At 40.9% G+C, this 20531-nt stretch overlaps 1 protein-coding gene across 1 annotated transcript in view; it reads left to right on the top strand.

Annotated features, from left to right (window-relative positions):
- The window catches only part of LOC139760005 (kinesin-2b-like), a 58381-nt gene extending 39245 nt beyond the window's left edge, over positions 1–19136 (top strand). Inside the window, exons 4-6 of the mRNA XM_071682748.1 lie at positions 4144–4258; positions 11455–11620; positions 19014–19136. Of these exons, the coding sequence (XP_071538849.1) occupies positions 4144–4258; positions 11455–11620; positions 19014–19136 (404 nt within the window). The remainder of the gene's footprint in view (positions 1–4143; positions 4259–11454; positions 11621–19013) is intronic.
- Positions 19137–20531: the final 1395 nt, after the last annotated feature.

Genomic DNA, 20531 nt, shown 5'->3' on the forward strand with positions numbered 1-20531 from the left:
GATTCCTTGGGATATTCTCTGGGGCACTCAGGATTAGAACCTTCCAACCCTTGACATTTTAAGTAATGAAGCACTGGCCTTCCCAACTCTTCTCAGTTCATTCATCCATGGCATTGGCAGTTCACTTAATTCAAGCTCTTCCTCACCTAATTAGGAACTACTGCAGAAGTGACACCATTAAAATCTCTCCTATCATCTCTGGCAGCTATGAATTTTTTAGTATCATGCAATGATGGGGCATGTACTGTGAGACCAACTTTTTCGCCTCAGAGATCTTTACTCTTTTTTAATGTTTATTGACTTATTTTGTTAAGTGAATGGTGTATTGTGTGTATTTTGGTTAGTGTTATAGGTTTTTTACATATTTGCTTTGCATATTTGCATGTACCCTGTGGTATTTTGTGGTTTATTTATAGGAAATATTGCTGGCTCTTACTCACAGCATATCTTTTTGTCCATCTATATTTACAGCATTGTAAACATGCTAAGTCCATGGAATGGTTTTCAAGTTATGTATATATGAAAATACTTGTAATTATCGGATATGACAGAGAAAACTTGGCCACCAATTCATTCAAAGAATGCTCAAAACGTCTTAAAGACTTGTTTTATAAAGTTAAAGATATGCATCCAGAAGTATGAGAAAAGAAAAGATATATCCATTACCCTCCTTTGTTTTCCTGTGATGGAGTGTTGAAGTGAGCATCTGGAGGCAATCTAGCCAAGTACCTCTGTGTAGCAGGGGAGCTGGGTGGAGCAGGAGGTGTAAGTGATACATAGCATGGGAGGAGATGAAGTGAGTGAGTATATTATTAACCTGGGTACGTGATTTTTAAAATATTAGCGCAGAAATCTTGTTTTGGTTGATATGTATTGCAGTTCATCTTGTACTGATAAATGACTTATGTTGCTGGCAGGATATCAGAACAAAAAAAGAGTTACTGATTAAGGGAACGCATAGTCCTCCCAACCCTGACCTATGCAGCTAAAACATGGACATGGAATGAGCCACAGAGGTAAAAAATCCAGGCTGTGGAAATTAGCTATTTGAGAAGAGCATGTGGTGTGACTAGATGCAATGAAGAAATAAATGAAAGGGTGTATGAGAGATGTGATATGGCAAGGAATGCAGAGGGAATGAATTGTGGAGTGGTAGAATGGGTCAGATGTAGTGCTTTGAGGTGGTTTGTGCATGTGGAAAGAATGCAGAATTGGGAGTTTACAAGGAGAATGTAAGGCAGTACAATTAAAGGGGTTGGTGTGAGTGGGAGACCACCTGTGAATTGGGCAAATAGGTTGGAGGAATACTAGAAGGAGAGAAACAGAGGATGAAGAGAACGAATGCATGGAATGGTGTTTGCAAGGGAGGCTTGTAAAGACAGGGATAAGTGAAGACTCTTTTGCCCTGAATAGAGTAACTGACGCAGAGTAAACAAGTTTGTCTGAGAATTATCATAAAGCTTATGCTTCTGTAATACAACTTTCTTTGAAAAAGTCTTCCTTTATGTGCCACCTGTACCATTTAAGGAAGTAGCTATAGCAGCAAATGATGTATGACATGGGTATGATTTACAAACAGAGAAAAAGTAACTGACATAAAGGCTGTAAAAAAGTTTATCTAAGAATTATTATAAAGCTTATGCTTTACTGTGTTCTTTGATCTAAACTTCCCTTGAGCACCTTCTCTACCAAGGAAGTGGAACTAGGTTAGTAGGAGATAGCAACACACATGAAGAGCATTTGTGGTTGTAGCATGCTTTAACCTGCTGTAACTTCCCTTCTTCCCACGAGACAATTCAGAAGGTTCCTTGAGCTAAGTCTATTAGAACCGTTAGTGTGAGGAAAACCTTACTGCTCTCCACTGTGCACAATCTAAGTGTGAGGAACAAGGTATACCTCCATGTTTTATGACATTTTGTGTTAATATTTTCCTAAAGAGCCAGGGTCTTGGAAGCAACTTGTGGATGAAGTCTTGGTTGGTGGGATGATTCACTGGTGCATGATATCTTTTGAGTTTTTTATCTTGATCTATATGAGGTAATGCCTTGTAAGGCCAAAGTTCTTTAAGAAAGGATTTAAAGAGACATTTTTTCTAAGTCACCTTAGATTGCAGTTTCTCTGTTTATGGTGTTTCTTGAAGTACAAATCAGGTTTTTTTTCCATTTGTCTTGGAAATATGAGACAGGAACTCAGGCTGTTAAACACTTCTTAGCTGTTCAGTCCAGGTTTAGCCATAGGAGTCTTGTCTATCCCCTCTGTGATATGGCTCTTGTCTTGATCCTCTACCTTGCGAGGTGACCCCCCGATACATGTACTTGGAGTTCCTAGTGTGCTGCAAAGATCTTGGTGAGACTTTAGAGGAGAGAAGTGTAGTGTCTGAAAATTGGAAAACCTTTTTCTCCAAGGTATAGTTGTGCAACCATTTTTACCCTGGTTTCTTTGCCCTGCCCTGCCTGCCTTCTGCCCCCCCCCCCCCCTTTCCTTCCTTCCTTCCTTCCTTCCCTCCCTCCCTCCCTCCCTCCCTCTGTTTGTCTGTTTCTCTCTCTCTCTCTCTCTCTCTCTCTCTCTCTCTCTCTCTCTCTCTCTCTCTCTCTCTCTCTCTCTCTCTCTCTCTCTCTTCTCCCTCTCCGTCTGTCTCTCAGTCTCTCTGTGTGTGTCTCTCTGTGTCTCTCTGTGTGTGTGTGTCTCTCTCTCTCTCTCTCTCTCTCTCTCTCTCTCTCTCTCTCTCTCTCTCTCTCTCTCTCTCTCTCTCTCTCTCTCTCTCATTGACCAGCCAGGAGTGAATGGGTCAGTGCTGTCATATCTGTGAAGGTCTCTGACCAAAGGAAGGTCCAAAATGAGCATGCTGCTGCTGCTGCCTAGTTTGGAGGATGGGGATGGGTGAGCATATCCAATATTCTCCCACGAGATATATTGAGATTTTGAAGGTCTAACCTTCTCTTGAGAATATCCTAAAGACTCTCTCATGCATGTGGGACACTGTCTCAGAGAGAAAATGTTTTTCAAATTTTACAGGATATATTTTTACAGTACTTGACATTAGTAGTAGGTAGGTAGTAGTTGGTAGGCAGCCAACAACCAGGGATGTATATTACCAGTATTACCCGCCTGGGTAACAGAAAGGTCAGTGACGGTTGGGTAGTGAGCTAGCACTTCAGTGATTGTCAAGTTGCACTTCTCTCACCCAAGTAGCTGTCTTTTCTTTCTGCCTCACCCACACATGGACTACGGGCACTCTGTCCACAAACATACAATCTCTACTTGTCACACATAGCACTTGACAATACCTAACTCACACTGTTCATTCTTCATAACTTTAGATTCTCCTGTGGTGAGTGCTATGTGCCTGCCCTGCCTTTAAGCAAAATGGTTGGAGCAATTGATGGAAGTAGTACATAGGAGCAGTAAGTAGAAATATTAGGTAGAATTAGTTGGTAGGAGCATTAGGTAAAATTAGTTGTGAGGAATTTAGGTAGGATCCTTTGTGAGCACTGAGTCAAACTTGTCTTCTGCTGATGGCCTGTTAAGGGTGGGGCGCTAAAGGCTAAAAAGTGACAGTGGAGTTCAGTAGTTAGGGAGACTCTATTGCTATGGCCACACCCTTGAGGGAGTTTCAGAAAGGAACAGGCATCAGAGACATGGATAGATACATAGATATTTTTAGAGTGTCTGATGTAATATTTCTATACATATTCATTTTTACCACCTCCACTGTTGCATGTATATGAAGTCAGTACTGGACAGTGTAAACACAATTTGAATAGAAAGAAAGAAACATTTTTATGTCCTTTCTGATCGGGATTCATCAGACATGACAGCTACATCCCACTTTGCCCCTCATCTAGCAGTGGACTAGACCAGCACAGAGGTATTTATATAATTTTCTGGTAGTTTTTCGTACTCTTTCATTAAAGATTTTTTACTCATGCAGATGGACACCAACAAAAATGATAAAGCCTGTTAAAGATTTGATAATGGGGATATTTCCTCTGGGATGACCTTATGTTTGGTGCTACTGGTCATAAAGTGATATCTGGATACTGTACATCATGATGTTTAACTCCATATGCATGATATTGTTTGAATATATGTAAGTACTGATATCTCCAATGCTTGTTTTTCATTTTTAAATCTATTCAATAGGTAAGAATGAATGCTTACTAGATACTCAGAAACATGATATTGGCCTTCTTCAGTCAGCTTTCACTGATATTGTCAACTATATGGCACATGCAGGAGATACCTATCATCTTTTGAGGTAAACTGTTAAAATTATTTTGAAAATATGAATTTTTTCATGTTATAAAAAGTGTATCTTTGAACCATATATATTTTATTTATACATTGTCGCTGTCTCCCGCGTTAGCAAGGTAGCGCAAGGAAACGGACGAAAGAATGGCACAACCCACTCGCATACACATGTATATACATAAATGCCCACACGCGCACATATGCATACCTATACATTTCAACGTATACATACATAAACATACACAGACATATACATATATACACATGTACATATTTATACTTGCATCCTTCATCTATTCCTGTCGCCACCCAGCCACACGAAATGGCACCCCCTTCCCCATTGCGTGTGCGAGGTAGCATTAGGAAAAGACAATGAAGGCCACATTCATTTGCACTCAGTCTCTAGCAGTCATGTATAATGCCTCAACACCACAGCTCCCTTTCCACATCCAGACCCCAGAAAACTTTCCATGGTTTACCCAAGACACTTCACATGCCCTAGTTCAATCCATTGACAGCATGTTGACCCCGATATACCACATCGTTCCATTTCACTCTATTCCTTGCACATCTTTCACCCACCTGTATGTTCAGGCCCCGATTGCTCAAAACTTTTTTACTCCATCCTTCCACCTCCAATTTGGTCTCCCACTTTTCCCTGTTCCCTCCACCTTTGACACATATATCCTCTTTGTCAATCTTTCCTCACTAATTCTCTCCATGTGACCAAAACATTTCAGTATACCCTCTTCTGCTCTGTCAACCACACTCTTTTTATTACCACACATCTCTCATTCTTCAATGCTCCCAGAACCTTCACCCCCTACCCCACCCTGTGACTCACTTCCGCTTCCATGGTTCCATCCACTGCCAAATCCATTCCCAGATATCTAAAACACTTCACTTCCTCCAGATTTTCTCCATTCAGACTTACTGCCAAATTGACTTGTCCCTCAACCGTACTGAACCTAATAACCTTGCTCTTATTCTCATTTCCTCTCAGCTTTCTTCTTTCACACACTTTACCAAACTCAGTCACCAGCTTATGCAGTTTCTCACCCAAATCAACCACCAGCACTGTATCATCAGCGAACAACAACTGACTCACTTCCCAAGCCCTCTCATCCACAACAGACTGCATACATGCCCCTCTCTCCAAGACTCTTGCATTTACCTCCCTAACATCCATAAACAAATTAAACAACCATGGAGACATCACACACCCCTGCTGCAAACCAACATTCACTGGGAACCAATCACTTTCCTCTATTCATGCTTATACACATGCCTTACATCCCTGATAAAAACTTTACTGCTTCTAGCAACTTACCTCCCACTCCATATACTTTTAATACCTTCTACAGAGCATCTCTGTCAATTCTATCATATGTCTTCTCCAGATCCATAAATTCTACATACAGATCCATCTGTTTTTCCAAGTATTTCTCACATACATTCTTCAAAGCAAACACCTGATCCACACATCCTCTCCCACTTCTGAAACCACACTGCTCTTCCCCAGTCTGATGCTCTGTACATGCCTTCACCCTCTCAATCAAAACTCTCTCGTGGAATTTACCAGGAATACTCAACAAAGTTATACCTCTGTAATTTGGACACTCACCTTTATCCCCTTTGCCTTTATACAATGGCACTACACATGCATTCCACCATTCCTCAGGCACTTCACAATGGACCATACATACATTGAATATTCTCACCAACCAGTCAACAACACAGTCACCCCCTTTTTTAATAAATTCCACTGCAGTACCATCCAAATCCACCGCCTTGCCAGCTTTCACCTTCCGCAAAGCTTTCACTACCTCTTCTCTGTTGACCAAACCATTCTCCCTGACCCTTTTTTTTTTCATTATACTTTGTCGCTGTCTCCCATGTTAGCGAGGTAGTGCAAGGAAACAGATGAAAGAACGGCACAACCCACCCACATACACATGTATATATATACACACCCACACACATGTACATACCTCTACATTTCAACATATACTTTTATATACATGCACAGATTTATACATATATACACATGTACATATTCATACTAGCTGCCTTCATCCATTCCCATCACCACCCCTCCACACATGAAATGGCACCCCCCCTCGCGCACGCGAGAGGTAGTGCTAGGAAAAGACAACAAAGGCCACATTTGTTGACATTCAGTCTCTAGCTGTCATGTGTAATGCACCAAAATGACAGCTCCCTTTCCGCATCCAGACCCCACAAAACTTTCCATGGTTTACCCCAGACACTTCACATGCCCTGGTTCAATCCATTGACAGCACATCAACCCTGGTATACCACATCGTTCCAATTCACTCTATTCCTTGCATGCCTTTCACCCTCCTGAGAGCGTATCATTAAATTTTAGGGAGAATAAATAGATGTTTTGGGAGGAGGTAAATAAAGTGCGTAAGACAAGAGAACAAATGGGAACATCGGTGAAGGGGGTTAATGGGGAAGTAACGACAAGTAGTGGTGAAGTGAGATGGAGTGAGTATTTTGAAGGTTTGTTAAGTGTGTTTGTTGATAGAGTGGCAGATATAGGGTGTTTTGGTCGAGATGGTGTGCAAAGTGAGAGGGTCAGGGAAAATGGTTTGGTAAACAGAGAAGAGGTAGTGAAAGCTTTGCGGAAGATGAAAGCCAGCAAGGCGGCGGGTTTGGATGTTATTGCATTGGAATTTATTAAAAAGGGGGATGACTGTGCTGTTGACTGGTTGGTAAGGATATTCAGTGTATGTATGGTTCATGGTGAAGTGCCTGAGGAATAACGGAATGCATGCATAATGCCATTGCATAATGCATGCATGATGCAAAGGGAATAAAGGTGACTGCTCAAATTACAGAGGTATAAGTTTGCTTAGAACTTACCTCCCAATTGACTAGGGTTGAGGGTCAAGTCAATTGGGAGGTAAATTTGAATGGAGAAAAACTGGAGGAAGTAAAGTGTTTTAGATATCTGGGAGTGGATCTGGCAGCGGATGGAACCATGGAAGCAGAAGTGGATCATAGGGTGGGGGAGGGGGCGAAAATTCTGGGAGCCTTGAAGAATGTGTGGAAGTTGAGAACATTATCTCGGAAAGCAAAAATGGGTATGTTTGAAGGAATAGTGGTTCCAACAATGTTGTATGGTTGCGAGGCGTGGGCTATGGATAGAGTTGTGCGCAGGAGGATGGATGTGCTGGAAATGAGATGTTTGAGGACAATGTGTGGTGTGAGGTGGTTTGATCGAGTAAGTAACGTAAGGGTAAGAGAGATGTGTGGAAATAAAAAGAGCGTGGTTGAGAGAGCAGAAGAGGGTGTTTTGAAATGGTTTGGGCACATGGAGAGAATGAGGGAGGAAAGATTGACCAAGAGGATATATGTGTCGGAGGTGGAGGGAACGAGGAGAAGTGGGAGACCAAATTGGAGGTGGAAAGATGGAGTGAAAAAGATTTTGTGTGATCGGGGCCTGAACATGCAGGAGGGTGAAAGGAGGGCAAGGAATAGAGTGAATTGGATCGATGTGGTATACCGGGGTTGACGTGCTGTCAGTGGATTGAATCAGGGCATATGAAGCGTCTGGGGTAAACCATGGAAAGCTGTGTAGGTATGTATATTTGCGTGTGTGGACGTATGTATATACATGTGTATGGGGGTGGGTTGGGCCATTTCTTTCGTCTGTTTCCTTGCCCTACCTCGCAAACGCGGGAGACAGCGACAAAAAAAAAAAAAAAAGTTTGCTGAGTATTCCTGGGAAATTATACGGGAGGGTATTGATTGAGAGGGTAAAGGCATGCACAGAACATCAAATTGGGGAAGAGCAGTGTGGTTTCAGAAGTGATAGAGGATGTGTGGATCAGGTGTTTGTTTTGAAGAATGTCTGTGAGAAATACTTAGAAAAACAAATGGATTTGTATGTAGCATTTGTGGATCTGGAGAAGGCTATGATAGAGTTGATAGAGATGCTTTGTGGAAGGTATTAAGAGTATATGGTGTGGGAGGTAAGTTGCTAGAAGCAGTGAAAAGTTTTTATCAAGGATGCAAGGCATATGTGTGTGTAGGAAGAGAAAAAAGTGATTGGTTCCTAGTGAATGTCGGTTTGCGGCAGGGATGCAAGATGTCTCCATGGTTGTTTAATTTGTTTATGGATGGGGTTGTTAGGGAGGTGAATGCAAGAGTTTTGGAGAGGGGCAAGTATGCAGTCTGTTGTGGATGAGAGGGCTTGGGAAGTGAGTCAGTTGTTGTTTGCTGATGGTACAGCGCTGGTGGCTGATTTGAGTGAGAAACCGCAGAGGTTGGTGACTGTTCGGGAAGTGTGTGAAAGAAGAAAGCTGAGAGTCTATGTGAATAAGAGTAAGGTTATTAGGTTCAGTAGGGTTGATGGACAAGTTGATTGGGAGGTAAGTTTGAATGGAGAAAAACTGGAGGAAGTGAAGTGTTTTAGGTATCTGGGAGTGGATTTAGCATCGGATGGAACCATGGAAGTGGAAGTGCGTCACAGTGTGGGGAGGGGGCGAAGGTTTTGGGAGCATTGAAGAATGTTTGGAAGGCAAGAACGTTATCTTGGAGAGCAAAATTCGGGATGTTTGAAGGAATAGTGGTTCCAGCAATGTTATATGGTTGTTAGGCATGGGCTATAGATAGGGTTGTGTGGAGGAGGATGCATGTGCTGGAAATGAAATGTTTGAGGACAGTATGTAGTGTGAGGTGGTTTGATCGAGTAAGTAATGAATGGGTAAGAGAGAGATGTGTGGTAATGAAAAGAGTGTGGTTGAGAGAGCAGAAGAGGGTGTGTTGAAATGGTTTGGTCACATGGAGAAAATGAGTGAGGAAAGATTGACAAAGAGGATATGTGTCAGAGGTAGAAGGAATGAGGAGAACTAGGAGACCAAATTGGAAATGGAAGAATGGAGTGATAAAGATTTTTAATGATTGGGGCCTGAACATACAGGATGGTGAGAGATGCGCAAGGAATTGCTTAGCTTCTTCACGAAGTTTGGGCTTCCCAAAGAGTTGCAGTCAGATCAGGGGTCCAATTTATGTCCAGGACTTTTCAGCAAACTCTAAAAGAGCTGGGTGTTGGTAGGATTACTTTTACTGCTTGCCACCCTCAGAGTCAGGACTCATTGGAATGCTACCATTCCATATTTAAGTCCATGCTGAAGAAGTATTGTTCCAGCTGCACTTGAGACTGGGATAAGGGACTGCCCTTTCTCTTTTTTTTTTTGGCACCAGAGAAGTGCTGAATGAGTCTCTAGGTTTCTACACCTTCGAGCTGATGTTTGCCCACGAGGTCCAAGGACCTCTTAAGTTATTGAAGGATGTATGGCTGAACAAGAGTGAGAGTGTTGGACTGCTAGACTCCATCAGCAAGTTAAAGGGGAGACTATAGAAATGTTAGGAAGCAGCTAGGGAAAATTTAACAGACCAAGGAACGAATGAAGAGCTGGTATGACAAACGGTCTCGATTGAGGAGTTTTGAGATGGGTGATGAAATGTTGCTTCTATTACCTCAACCAGGACAACCACTGGCAGCCTGTTTTCAGGGTCTGTACACCATTATCAGGAAGGTAGGGAACTCAAAATTACCTTGTCTTGACTCCTTACTGGTGTAGAGGCTGGAGATTATACCACATCAACATGCTTAAACCATATTTCATTCATGATTCTCCCCCTGTCAGGCAGAGTGCCATTCTGCATCATTGAACGTCCAGTAGGAGCCAGGTGTGACAAGAAGGATGATCCAGCTATAGGTGCCCTGGAAACATGGGGACTTGAGGGAAGCACGAACAGGGAGTGGAAGGCAAAACTCTGGCACCTGACAGGGGAGCAGTGGATGGAGATATCTGCTCTTCCCTCAAAACACCCAGTGGCTTCCAAAGCACACCTGGACAGACCTCAGTTACAAGCCATGATGTAGATTTAGGGGATGCCTGGCCTATTAAACTAGCTTCTTACCAAATAAGTCCAGAACGAGTGATTATCCTTCAGAAAGAACTAAAATACGTGCTGGAGCACTATCTGATGACCCTTGTACCCATGCCTGACAGGACCTCTCGGTTTTGTATTGACTACCGATGAGTTAACAAGATAATGAGGACTGACATTTACCTCCTGCCACGTGTGGAAGATTGCATGGATCAGGTTGGCAGTGCTCACTATCTGACAAAACTCGACTTCAAAAAAAGAGTACTGGCAAATTAAATTGACAGAGAGCACAAAACATCAGTGCTTTTGTATTGTTGGGATGAACACATAAGTGTAAAGTGATTCCTTTACGAATGAAAAATGCCCCTGCCACATTTCATCAACTTACATTCTCATCATAGGTTTGCATGGTTTTGTAGTTGATATTGTGATACATAGTTAGAGTTAGGACGAATATTTAAAAAGACTTGACAGCTTTCTGACAGTCATCTAACCTTGTTCTCAACTGAGACAAATGTGAACTTGTAAAAGCTAAGGTGCAGTATTTTGGCTGTGTGATCGACCAATGTGAGCTAGCCCCCAGGCTTTAACCCAGATAGGTGCCTCTCAATCTAGAAAAAACTAAGATGTTTTATGGGTATGGGTGGACACTATAGAATGTTCACTGTTAACTTTGCCACTATTGCAGCTCCTCTCACAGCTTTATTAAAGAAAGATGTAAAATATGTTTGGAATGAGCAGTGTGAGACAGTCTACCATCAGTTGTAATAGTCTGATTTTGCTGGCTCCTGATTTTCAAGGGCCATTCAAATTAGCTGTAGATGCCAGTAATGTAGGAGTAATGTAGGAGGACAAAGAAATGATCGTCATCCAGTGAGCTATTTTAGTAAGAATTTCATTCAAGCCCAGAAGAACTATTACGCAGTTGAAAAGGAACTTTTATCTTCGATACTTCCAATAGCTAAACCATGTAATACTTGGCACACTAGTGCTTCACAGAGCACTGTGGAGCTGGTGGCAGGTTAAGGATGGGATGGTTTGATTTTTTTTAACACTGCAAAGCTTTGGAACCCTTAACCTTCCTCATGTCTGAACTAATAATTAGACCTTGCTTATTTTATGGCAGATATCTCTATCCTTCAAAGCTTTCAGAATATTTTCCTCACATTTTTCCCTATCCTTTCCATATTTCAGTTAAGGCCCAGCCTGAGCATACAACATGAAAAAGATAGAATATGTGTTTGAGACAGGAACTAACATGGGTCCCCTTTACAGGATGTCATATGTTGATGTGTACCGTGAAAAAGTGGAGGACTTGCTTGTCACAGACCTTTGCAATGACACAAGTGTACCAAAACAAGGTCTGCAATTAACTGAAGATACCTCTGGGTATGTGGTATGGTTAGGGGCTAAAGAAGCTGTCATCTCTTCTGAGAAACAGGTAAATCACTTTCATTCACTGTAGGAGTTGCAGTGTATTATTTAGGTGAGTGGTATGTACTTCAAACTTATGAGAAAAACCTTGGAAAAAATGTGCCGTAGAAAGTTTTTTCATTAATCAGCTCAAACGTAATTTTCTTATTTCCTAGCAGTCAGCAGTGTAATATGTCATCAAAATTCCTAGAAACTAATTCATGTAATTTGCAGCTCAAGGGACACTGCCCACTCCCATAGTGACCTTTCTTTCCACATATTCCATAGTGCTCCCAGGATCTTTGGTCTCTCCTTAATTAATCCTAGCTAGTTCAGTCTGTGCATGTGCATTAATTGTAGCAGTTTCTAGTTGGAACTGCAGGTGTTCGGGATTAACCTTAAAACTATTAGGGAGCTAGGCTTGTGCTAAAACTTCTGTCGACCTTGATGGTGGAAAGGTATTGTCAACGCTTTTTTCATATCAGGTTCAGTTTCCTCATCTCCAACCTCAGGCACAGGACCTCATAACCTCTCACCAACTAACTCGTTTCTTACCAAAGCCTCCAACTTTACAAGCATTCTGGTCATACTCATACTCCATTCCTAAACTATGTGAACCAAGCTTCAACTCGTAAACTGTTAAAGATTTAATATCACTTCAAGAAGGCTTAGACCACAGAGATTTTCCACATCAGCGTCACTGATCAATGACATGATTAACTAATTAGGAAGAGACTGTAGGGTAAGAAAATCCTGACTCATGATCACCAGCCTCTTGTTACGCAACACGAGAAATGCTCCTCTAAGTTAAGGGGTGAAATTAAACACAGGGATAAAAGCTATTTACATTTAAAGAAACAAATAATACAAAAAAAAATAATTATTTACAGGGCACAAAATTAGTTATCACACTCCAAGTAAGCTTTCAAACCAAGAAATCTCCTCCTCTACGAAAACACAGTGATAATGAAAATGGTAATTCTAATACATTTTATAGGGGCAAAATATATATATCACACAGATTACAATACAGTGCAGTGGCTATGAACTATGGACAAGAGAATATGACACTACTCAATGGGCACCATCAGCTTGAAAGAATCGGAATCTCAAAACACCCTTGGGTTATTTATTAGAGGCATTAATTATGCAGGGTCAGTTCTGATTGGTTAACAAACAGGATTATGAAAATGAGATGCTGATGTCACCTGAACACTCCCCATGTGTGCCCAACCTCTCAATGTCCACTATCAAAGCCATGGACATGTACTTAATCCTCAGTGCTGAGTCTGTACAATATGATACAACTCAACAATACACAGAATAACACAATTTCATAGCATTACCTAGAAGCAGGATTAAGAAACTGGGCAATACAAATGGAAAACTCTCCTCCCATAACACACAAATAGTAATCATGTGACAGCTTGAGATTGGATGTGAACAAATCACCCTGTTCATATTTTCTTGGCACTACTTCACTTTTGCAGGAAACAGCGAACAAATATAGAAGAAAAGTAATCAATTACATTGAAAAGATAATCCCTAACAGTCAGGTGGATCAAGTACATTATTAATGTACAAAAAAGAAAGCATTTTATATTGTATGCCACTATAACAGCAAGAGATATGGATACATTCCTGAATCTTAACACATGCACCCTTAGACCCATTTTTATAACTTGTTTATAACAACAAACAGGCAAATTCATGTACAGTTTACCTCATTACATACAATTGTAGTGAAGCTAGAAAGAGCATTCACTAGTAGAAGCAAACATGCAGGCATAGGTGGATGTGGTGGTGAAGGGTGGTAGTGAACTCTAGTTATAGTGCAAAGTAATTTGTAAGATAGTCTTAGAAATCTCTTAAATTCATAAATATCAACCCCAAAAATTTTCTGAGGGAGCCATTAGACTTGCTAGATTTTTTAAATTTTTTGAGAATGTGTGGTGTGGAAGGAAAACTGCTAGAAATAATGAGAAGTTTGTATCAAATTTGTAAGGCATATGTACAAGTATGAAGAGGAGAGTGAGTGGTTCCAAGTGAAGGTTGGTCTGTGGGAGGGATGTGCAATGTCACCATGGCTATGTAATTTGTTTGTAGATGGGGTATTGAACAAGTTAAATGCAAGAGTCTTAGAGAGAGGAAAATATGCAGTCTGTAGGGCTTGAGGGTGGCCTAGGAATTGAGTTAGTTCTTGTTTGCCAATGATACAGCACTGGTGGCAGATTTAAGTGAGAGACTGTAGGAGTTAGTTACTGAGTATGGGATAGTGTGTGAAATGAGGAAATTAGAGTAAATGTAAATAAAAGGAAGGTTAATTTGGTTTAGCAGGGTAAGGGTACAGATAAGCTGAGATGTGAGTTTGAATGGTGAAAATATAGATGTAGTGAAGTGTTTTAGATACCTGTTAGTGGACATAACAACAAGTGGAACCATGGAAGCGGAAGTAAGCCATAGGGTGGGTGAGGGAGTGAAGGTTCTGGGAGCATTGAAGAATATGTAGAAAGAGAGATCGTTATCTGGAAGTGCAAGAATGGTTATGGTTAAAGGTATAGTATTCCAATAATGTTATATGGATATGAGGTATAGGCTATAGAATAGGATGTGTGAAAGAGGATGGAATTGGTGGAAATGAAATGCTTGAGGACAAAATGCAGTGTGAGATGGTTGATCTAGAAAGTAATAAAAGGGTAAGAGAGAGGTGTGGTAATAAAAAAATGGGGTTGAGAGAGTTGAAGAAGTTTTCCTGAAATGGTTTGGACATATGGAGAGAATGAGTGAGGAGGCGTTGACAAAGGGGATATACTTATCAGAACCGGAGAGGACAAGAAGGGGGAGACCAAATTGGAGATGAAAGTCTTTCTTCTTTTAAACTATTTGCCATTTCCCACATTAGTGAGGTAGCGTTAAGAACAGAGGACTGGGCCTTTCTGGAATATCCTCACCTGGCCCCACGCTGTTTCTTCTTTTGGAAAAAAAAAAGAAAAAAAAGATGAAAGTATGGAGTGAAAAGAGATTTAGAGTGATCAGGGCCTAAATAGGCAGGGTAGTGAAAGGCATTCACAAGATAGAGTGAATTGAAGCAGAATGGTATACAGGGGTTGACTTGCTGTCACTGGACTGAACTAGGATGTGTGAAGCAGCTAGGGGAAACCATGGAAAGGTCTGTGAGGCTTGGTTGTAGATAGGGGGCTGTGGTTTTGATGTGGTGCAATGACTGCTAATGAATGAATGTGAGTGAATGCAGCCTTTCTTTGTCTGTTCCTGGTGCTACTATGCTGACATGGAAAACAGTGGTCAAATATATTAAAAAGACTGAAAAAAAAGTCATGTGTCGGCATAACGTGTTGTTTGGTCGAGGTCCTCCCTCATATTTTGATTAAATCAATCCTTCCATATTTTTGGTGGACAGTAATAATACAGGATGTTTTGTGCAGATGCTAAGTGTAAATTAAAAAGGGAAGAGACTTATACAAAACAGCAAATCAAATAAACCAGTTGTGGGGCCTGTAGCGGTGTAATGAGTGATTGGGAGGAAGGGATGAATGATGGTGGTTACTCTCACAACCCAATGCTTTCCCTCAATATCATATTCTACCACTACCAGCTCAGCCATTCCCATGAGCTTCACCCATGAAATGAGCTGTTGATATTTTGCACAACAGGTAATTATTTTTGTGAACTATAGATATTGTATGAAAGTAAACTCTAGACTGATATGGGTAAAACTGAAAGTGGATGGAGAGAGATGGGTGATTATTGGTGCATATGCACCTGGGCATGAGAAGAAAGATCATGAGAGGCAAGTGTTTTGGGAGCAGCTGAGTGAGTGTGTTATTAGTTTTGATGCACGAGACCGGGTTATAGTGATGGGTGATTTGAATGCAAAGGTGAGTAATGTGGCAGTTGAGGGAATAATTGGTGTACATGGGGTGTTCAGTGTTGTAAATGGAAATGGTGAAGAGCTTCTAGAAATTTATGTGCTGAAAAAGGACTGGTCATTGGGAATACCTGGTTTAAAAAGAGAGATATACATAAGTATACGTATGTAAGTAGGAGAGATGGCCAGAGAGCGTTATTGGATTATGTGTTAATTGATAGGCTCGTGAAAGAGAGACTTTTGGATGTTAATGTGCTGAGAGGTGCAACTGGAGGGATGTCTGATCATTATCTTGTGGAGGCGAAGGTGAAGATTTGTAGAGGTTTTCTGAAAAGAAGAGAGAATGTTGTGGTGAAAAGAGTGGTGAGAGTAAGTGAGCTTGGAAAGGAGACTTGTGTGAGGAAATACCAGGAGAGACTGTCTACAGAATGGAAAAAGGTGAGATCAAAGGAGGTAAGGGGAGTGGGGGAGGAATGGGATGTATTTAGGGAATCAGTGATGGCTTGCGCGAGAGATGCTTGTGGCATGAGAAGCGTGGGAGGTAGGCAGATTAGAAATGGTAGTGAGTGGTGGGATGAAGTAAGTTTATTAGTGAAAGAGAAGAGAGAGGCAATAGGACGATTTTTGCAGGGAAATAATGCAAATGAGTGGGAGATGTATAAAAGAAAGAGGCAGGAGGTCAAGAGAAAGGTGCAAGAGGTGAAAAATTTTAGGGAGAATAAAAAGATGTTTTGGAAGGAGGTAAATAAAGTGCGTAAGACAAGGGAACAAATGGGAACATCAGTGAAGGGGGCTAATGGGGAGGTGATAACAAGTAGTGGTGATGTGAGAAGGATATGGAGTGAGTATTTTGAAGGTTTGTTAAATGTGTTTGATGATAGAATGGCAGATATAGGGTGTTTTGGTCGAGGTGGTGTGCAAAGTGAGAGGGTTAGGGAGAATGATTTGGTAAACAGAGAGGAGGTAGTAAAAGCTTTGCGGAAGATAAAAGCTGGCAAGGCAGCGGTTTGGATGTTATTGCAGTGGAATTTATTAAAAAAGGGGGTGACTATATTGTTGACTGGTTGGTGAGGTTATTTAATGTATATATGACTCATGGTGAGGTGCCTGAGGATTGGCGGAATGCTTGCATAGTGCCATTGTACAAAAACAGTGGGGATAAAAGTGAGTGCTCAAATTACAGAAGTATAAGTTTGTTGGGTATTCCTGGTAAATTATATGGGAGGGTGTTGATTGAGAGGATGAAGGCATGTACAGAGCATCAGATTGGGGAAGAGCAGTGTGGTTTGTGGTTTCAGAAGTGGTAGAGGATATGTGGGTCAGGTGTTTGCTTTGAAGAATGTATGTGAGAAATACTTTGAAAAGCAAATGAATTTTTATGTAGCATTATAGATCTGGAGAAGGCATATGATAGAGTTGATAGAGATGCTCTGTGGAAGGTACTAAGAATATATGGTGTGGGAGGCAAGTTGTTAGAAGCAGTGAAAAGTTTTTATTGAGGATGTAAGGCATGTGTACGTGTATGAAGAGAGGAAAGTGATTGGTTCTCAGTGAATGTTGGTTTGTGGCAGGGGTGTGTGATGTCTCCATGGTTGTTTAATTTGTTCATGGATGGGGTTGTTAGGGAGGTGAAGGCAGGAGTTTTGGAAAGAGGGGCCAGTATGCAGTCTGTTGTGGGTGAGAGAGCTTGGGAAGTGAGTCAGTTGTTGTTCGCTGATGATACAGCGCTGGTGGCTGACTCGTGTGAGAAACTGCAGAAGCTGGTGACTGAGTTTGGTAAAGCATGTGAAAGAAGAAAGGTGAGAGTAAATATGAATAAGAGCAAGGTTATTAGGCACAGTAGGGTTGAGGGTCAAGTCAATTGGGAGTTAAGTTTGAATGGAGAAAAACTGGAGGAATTGATGTGTTTTAGATGTCTGGTAACAGATGGGACCATGGAAGCGGAAGTGAATCATAGGGTGGGGGAGGGGGCGAAAGTTGTGGGTGCTTTGAAGAACGTTTGGATGTCGAGAACATTATCTCGGAAAGCAAAAATGGGTATGTTTGAAGGTATAGTGTTTCCAACAATGTTATATGGTTGTGAGGCGTGGGCTATAGATAGAGTTTTGCGGAGGAGGGTGGACGTTTTGGAAATGAGATGTTTGAGAACAATATGTGGTGTGAGGTGGTTTGATCAAGTAAGTAATAATAGGGTAAGTGAGATGTGTGGTAATAAAAAGAGTGCGTTTGAGAGTGCAGAAGAGGGTGTTTTGAAATGGTTTGGTCACATGGAGAGAATGAGTGAGGAAAGATTGACCAAGAGGATATATATGTCAGAGATGGAGGGAACGAGAAGTGGGAGACCAAATTGGAGGTGGAAAGATGGAGTGAAAAAGATTTTGAGTGATTAGGGCCTGAACATGCAGGAGGGTGAAAGGCGTGCAAGGAATAGAGTGAATTGGAATGATGTGGTATACCGGGGTCGACATGCTGTCAATGGATTGAACCAGGGCATGTGAAGCGTCTGGGGTAAAACCATGGAAAGTTGTGTGGGGCCTGGATGTGGAAAGGGAGCTGTGGTTTCAGTGCATTATACATGACAGCTAGAGACTGAGTGTGAACGAATGTGGCCTTTGTTGTCTTTTTCTAGCGCTACCTTGTGCACATGCAGGGGGAGGGCATTGTTATTTCATGTGTGGCGGGGTGGCGATGGGAATGAATAAAGGCAGACAGTATGAATTATGTACATGTGTATATATGTATATGTCTGTGTGTGTATATATATGTATATGTTGAGATGTATAGGTATGTATATTTGTGTGTGTGGACGTGTATGTATATACATGTGTATGTGGGTAGGTTGGGCCATTCTTTCGTCTGTTTCCTTGCACTACGTCGCTAATGCAGGAGACAGCGACAAAGTAAAATGAATGAAATAAATATAAGATATTGTGGATTTCATATTGGTAAGAAAACAACATATATAAGTTCACCTATGGCACAGTAGAGATAATTCTAGAATTTCTGTTTAAATATCTAAGTTTTATGCACATGTTTGTACTGAAGTAAGATACTGATTTGTAATGTTTATTGATATACTCAGTATTACAATGTAAGTATATGAGATATTGCCACTCTTTTTACAAGTGAGTTGGATTGCCTGCCTTGGTGGATGCCAGTGGCAGTAACGTACTCCTCCTTATTAACTTTCCAGTAGAGTAGTAGTGTGTGATGCCTAAATCTCTTCAAGGCATCAGAATTGTTGAAGTGTTAAACATGTAGCAAATTACATTTAATGGCCCTTTTTTGCTGCATTGAACTTCTTTGTTGTGTTTGATGAATCTTTCTGTTCATGTTTTGTGTAAGTATGTGTGTTTATCCTCATGTAATAAGTATATGTGTACACCTAACTTTTCAGTCAGTTTTTTTTTTTTTTACCTGCTATACTTTGATTTATATCTCTTTTAGAACTGATATCTTAATGATGCTATTTCAGCACCCAGTGTTTCAAGTGCAGCCCTAAGATAATGCTTATGTGTATCTTTCTTTGTACCAGTTGGAGTACTTTTATACGAAAGGGCACAGTGAACATGTTAGGCGAGGCCACAGAACCAGAGGTCGCTTAGAGGCAGCACACAGCATTGTACGTTTAGTAAGTGAATTTCAAATGGGATTGTAATATAAACCTCAATTCTTGAGGATTTTAAAAAAAATTCATTTTTGACTTCTTTTTAATCCTTTACTCCTTTGTGATATTTTTTCATGCTGTCAAAAAAATATGCCTCTCTTTAGTCACAACAACAGAACATAACTTTCCTAGAAGCCTCAACTTTGCCTTCACCTTGTGAAAATGCATTGGTACAGCCCATCCCAAAGAAGGGTCACCAATATAATCTTTCCAACTTTCTTTCTACAGCTTTTCTATTGAGTGTATCCAGAGTTTCTTAATTTCTCCTCAGCTCTCACTTCCTTAGATTTTTTAATCTCAGTTTTCTTTCAGATTGATAAAACAGTTTTCATAAGATGAGATTTACTAATGATATCTTGTCATCTTGTATTAATAAATGATCCTGTCAAGAGATTTTAGTGAGATTCTTTCTAAGGCCTTTGATCTGTCAGAAACTTTTGATAGGCTGTTGTATAGATCTCATATCTTCAATCTCTTGTCTTTCAGTTCTTTTCTCCTCTATTCTCTTATATCCATCATTGTTTTTGTGATTATTGGTGGATCAACCTTTTCCTCCTTCTTCATAAACATCAGTGTTCCTCAGATCAGTCTAGTTTCAAATATTCTGCCAGCTTTTTATCAGCAACCTTCATTCTTCATAGATAACAAAGTTCACTGTAACAGTGGCGAATCACATCTTTACTTTACCACATTTTTCAAATCTGCATCATATATGCTTGCTTCAGCTACATCTGGTATCTTCTCAGTCATTTCCAAAACATTTAGAACAGACTTCCTCATGAGACATAAGTTAGTGAGGTTAGCCTCATAACTTATTCATTTATATATATTTTGTTTTGTCGCTGTCTCCCGCGTTAGCGAGGTAGCGCAAGGAGACAGACGAAAGAATGGCCCAACCCACCCACATACACATGTATATACATACACGTCCACACACGCAAATTTACATACCTATACATCTCAACGTATGCATATATATACACACACAGACATATACATATATATACATGTACATTATTCATACTGTCTGCCTTTACTCATTCCTATCGCCACCCCGCCACTCATGAAAATTACAACCCCCTCCCCTCTCATGTGCACGAGGTAGCGCTAGGAAAAGAACAAAGGCCACATTTGTTCACACTCAGTCTCTAGCTGTCATGAAATAATGCATCGAAACCACAGCTCCCTTTCCACATCCAGGCTGCACAGAACTTTCCATGGTTTACCCCAGACACTTCACATGCCCTGGTTCAATCCATTGACAGCACGTCAACCCCGGTATACCACATCGTTCCAATTCACTCTATTCCTTGCACGCCTTTCACCCTCCTGCATGTTCAGGCCCCAATCACTCAAAATCTTTTTCACTCCATCTTTCCACCTCAA

This window comes from Panulirus ornatus, chromosome 34, assembly GCF_036320965.1.
Source record: "Panulirus ornatus isolate Po-2019 chromosome 34, ASM3632096v1, whole genome shotgun sequence".
NCBI classification, from domain to species: domain Eukaryota; kingdom Metazoa; phylum Arthropoda; class Malacostraca; order Decapoda; family Palinuridae; genus Panulirus; species Panulirus ornatus.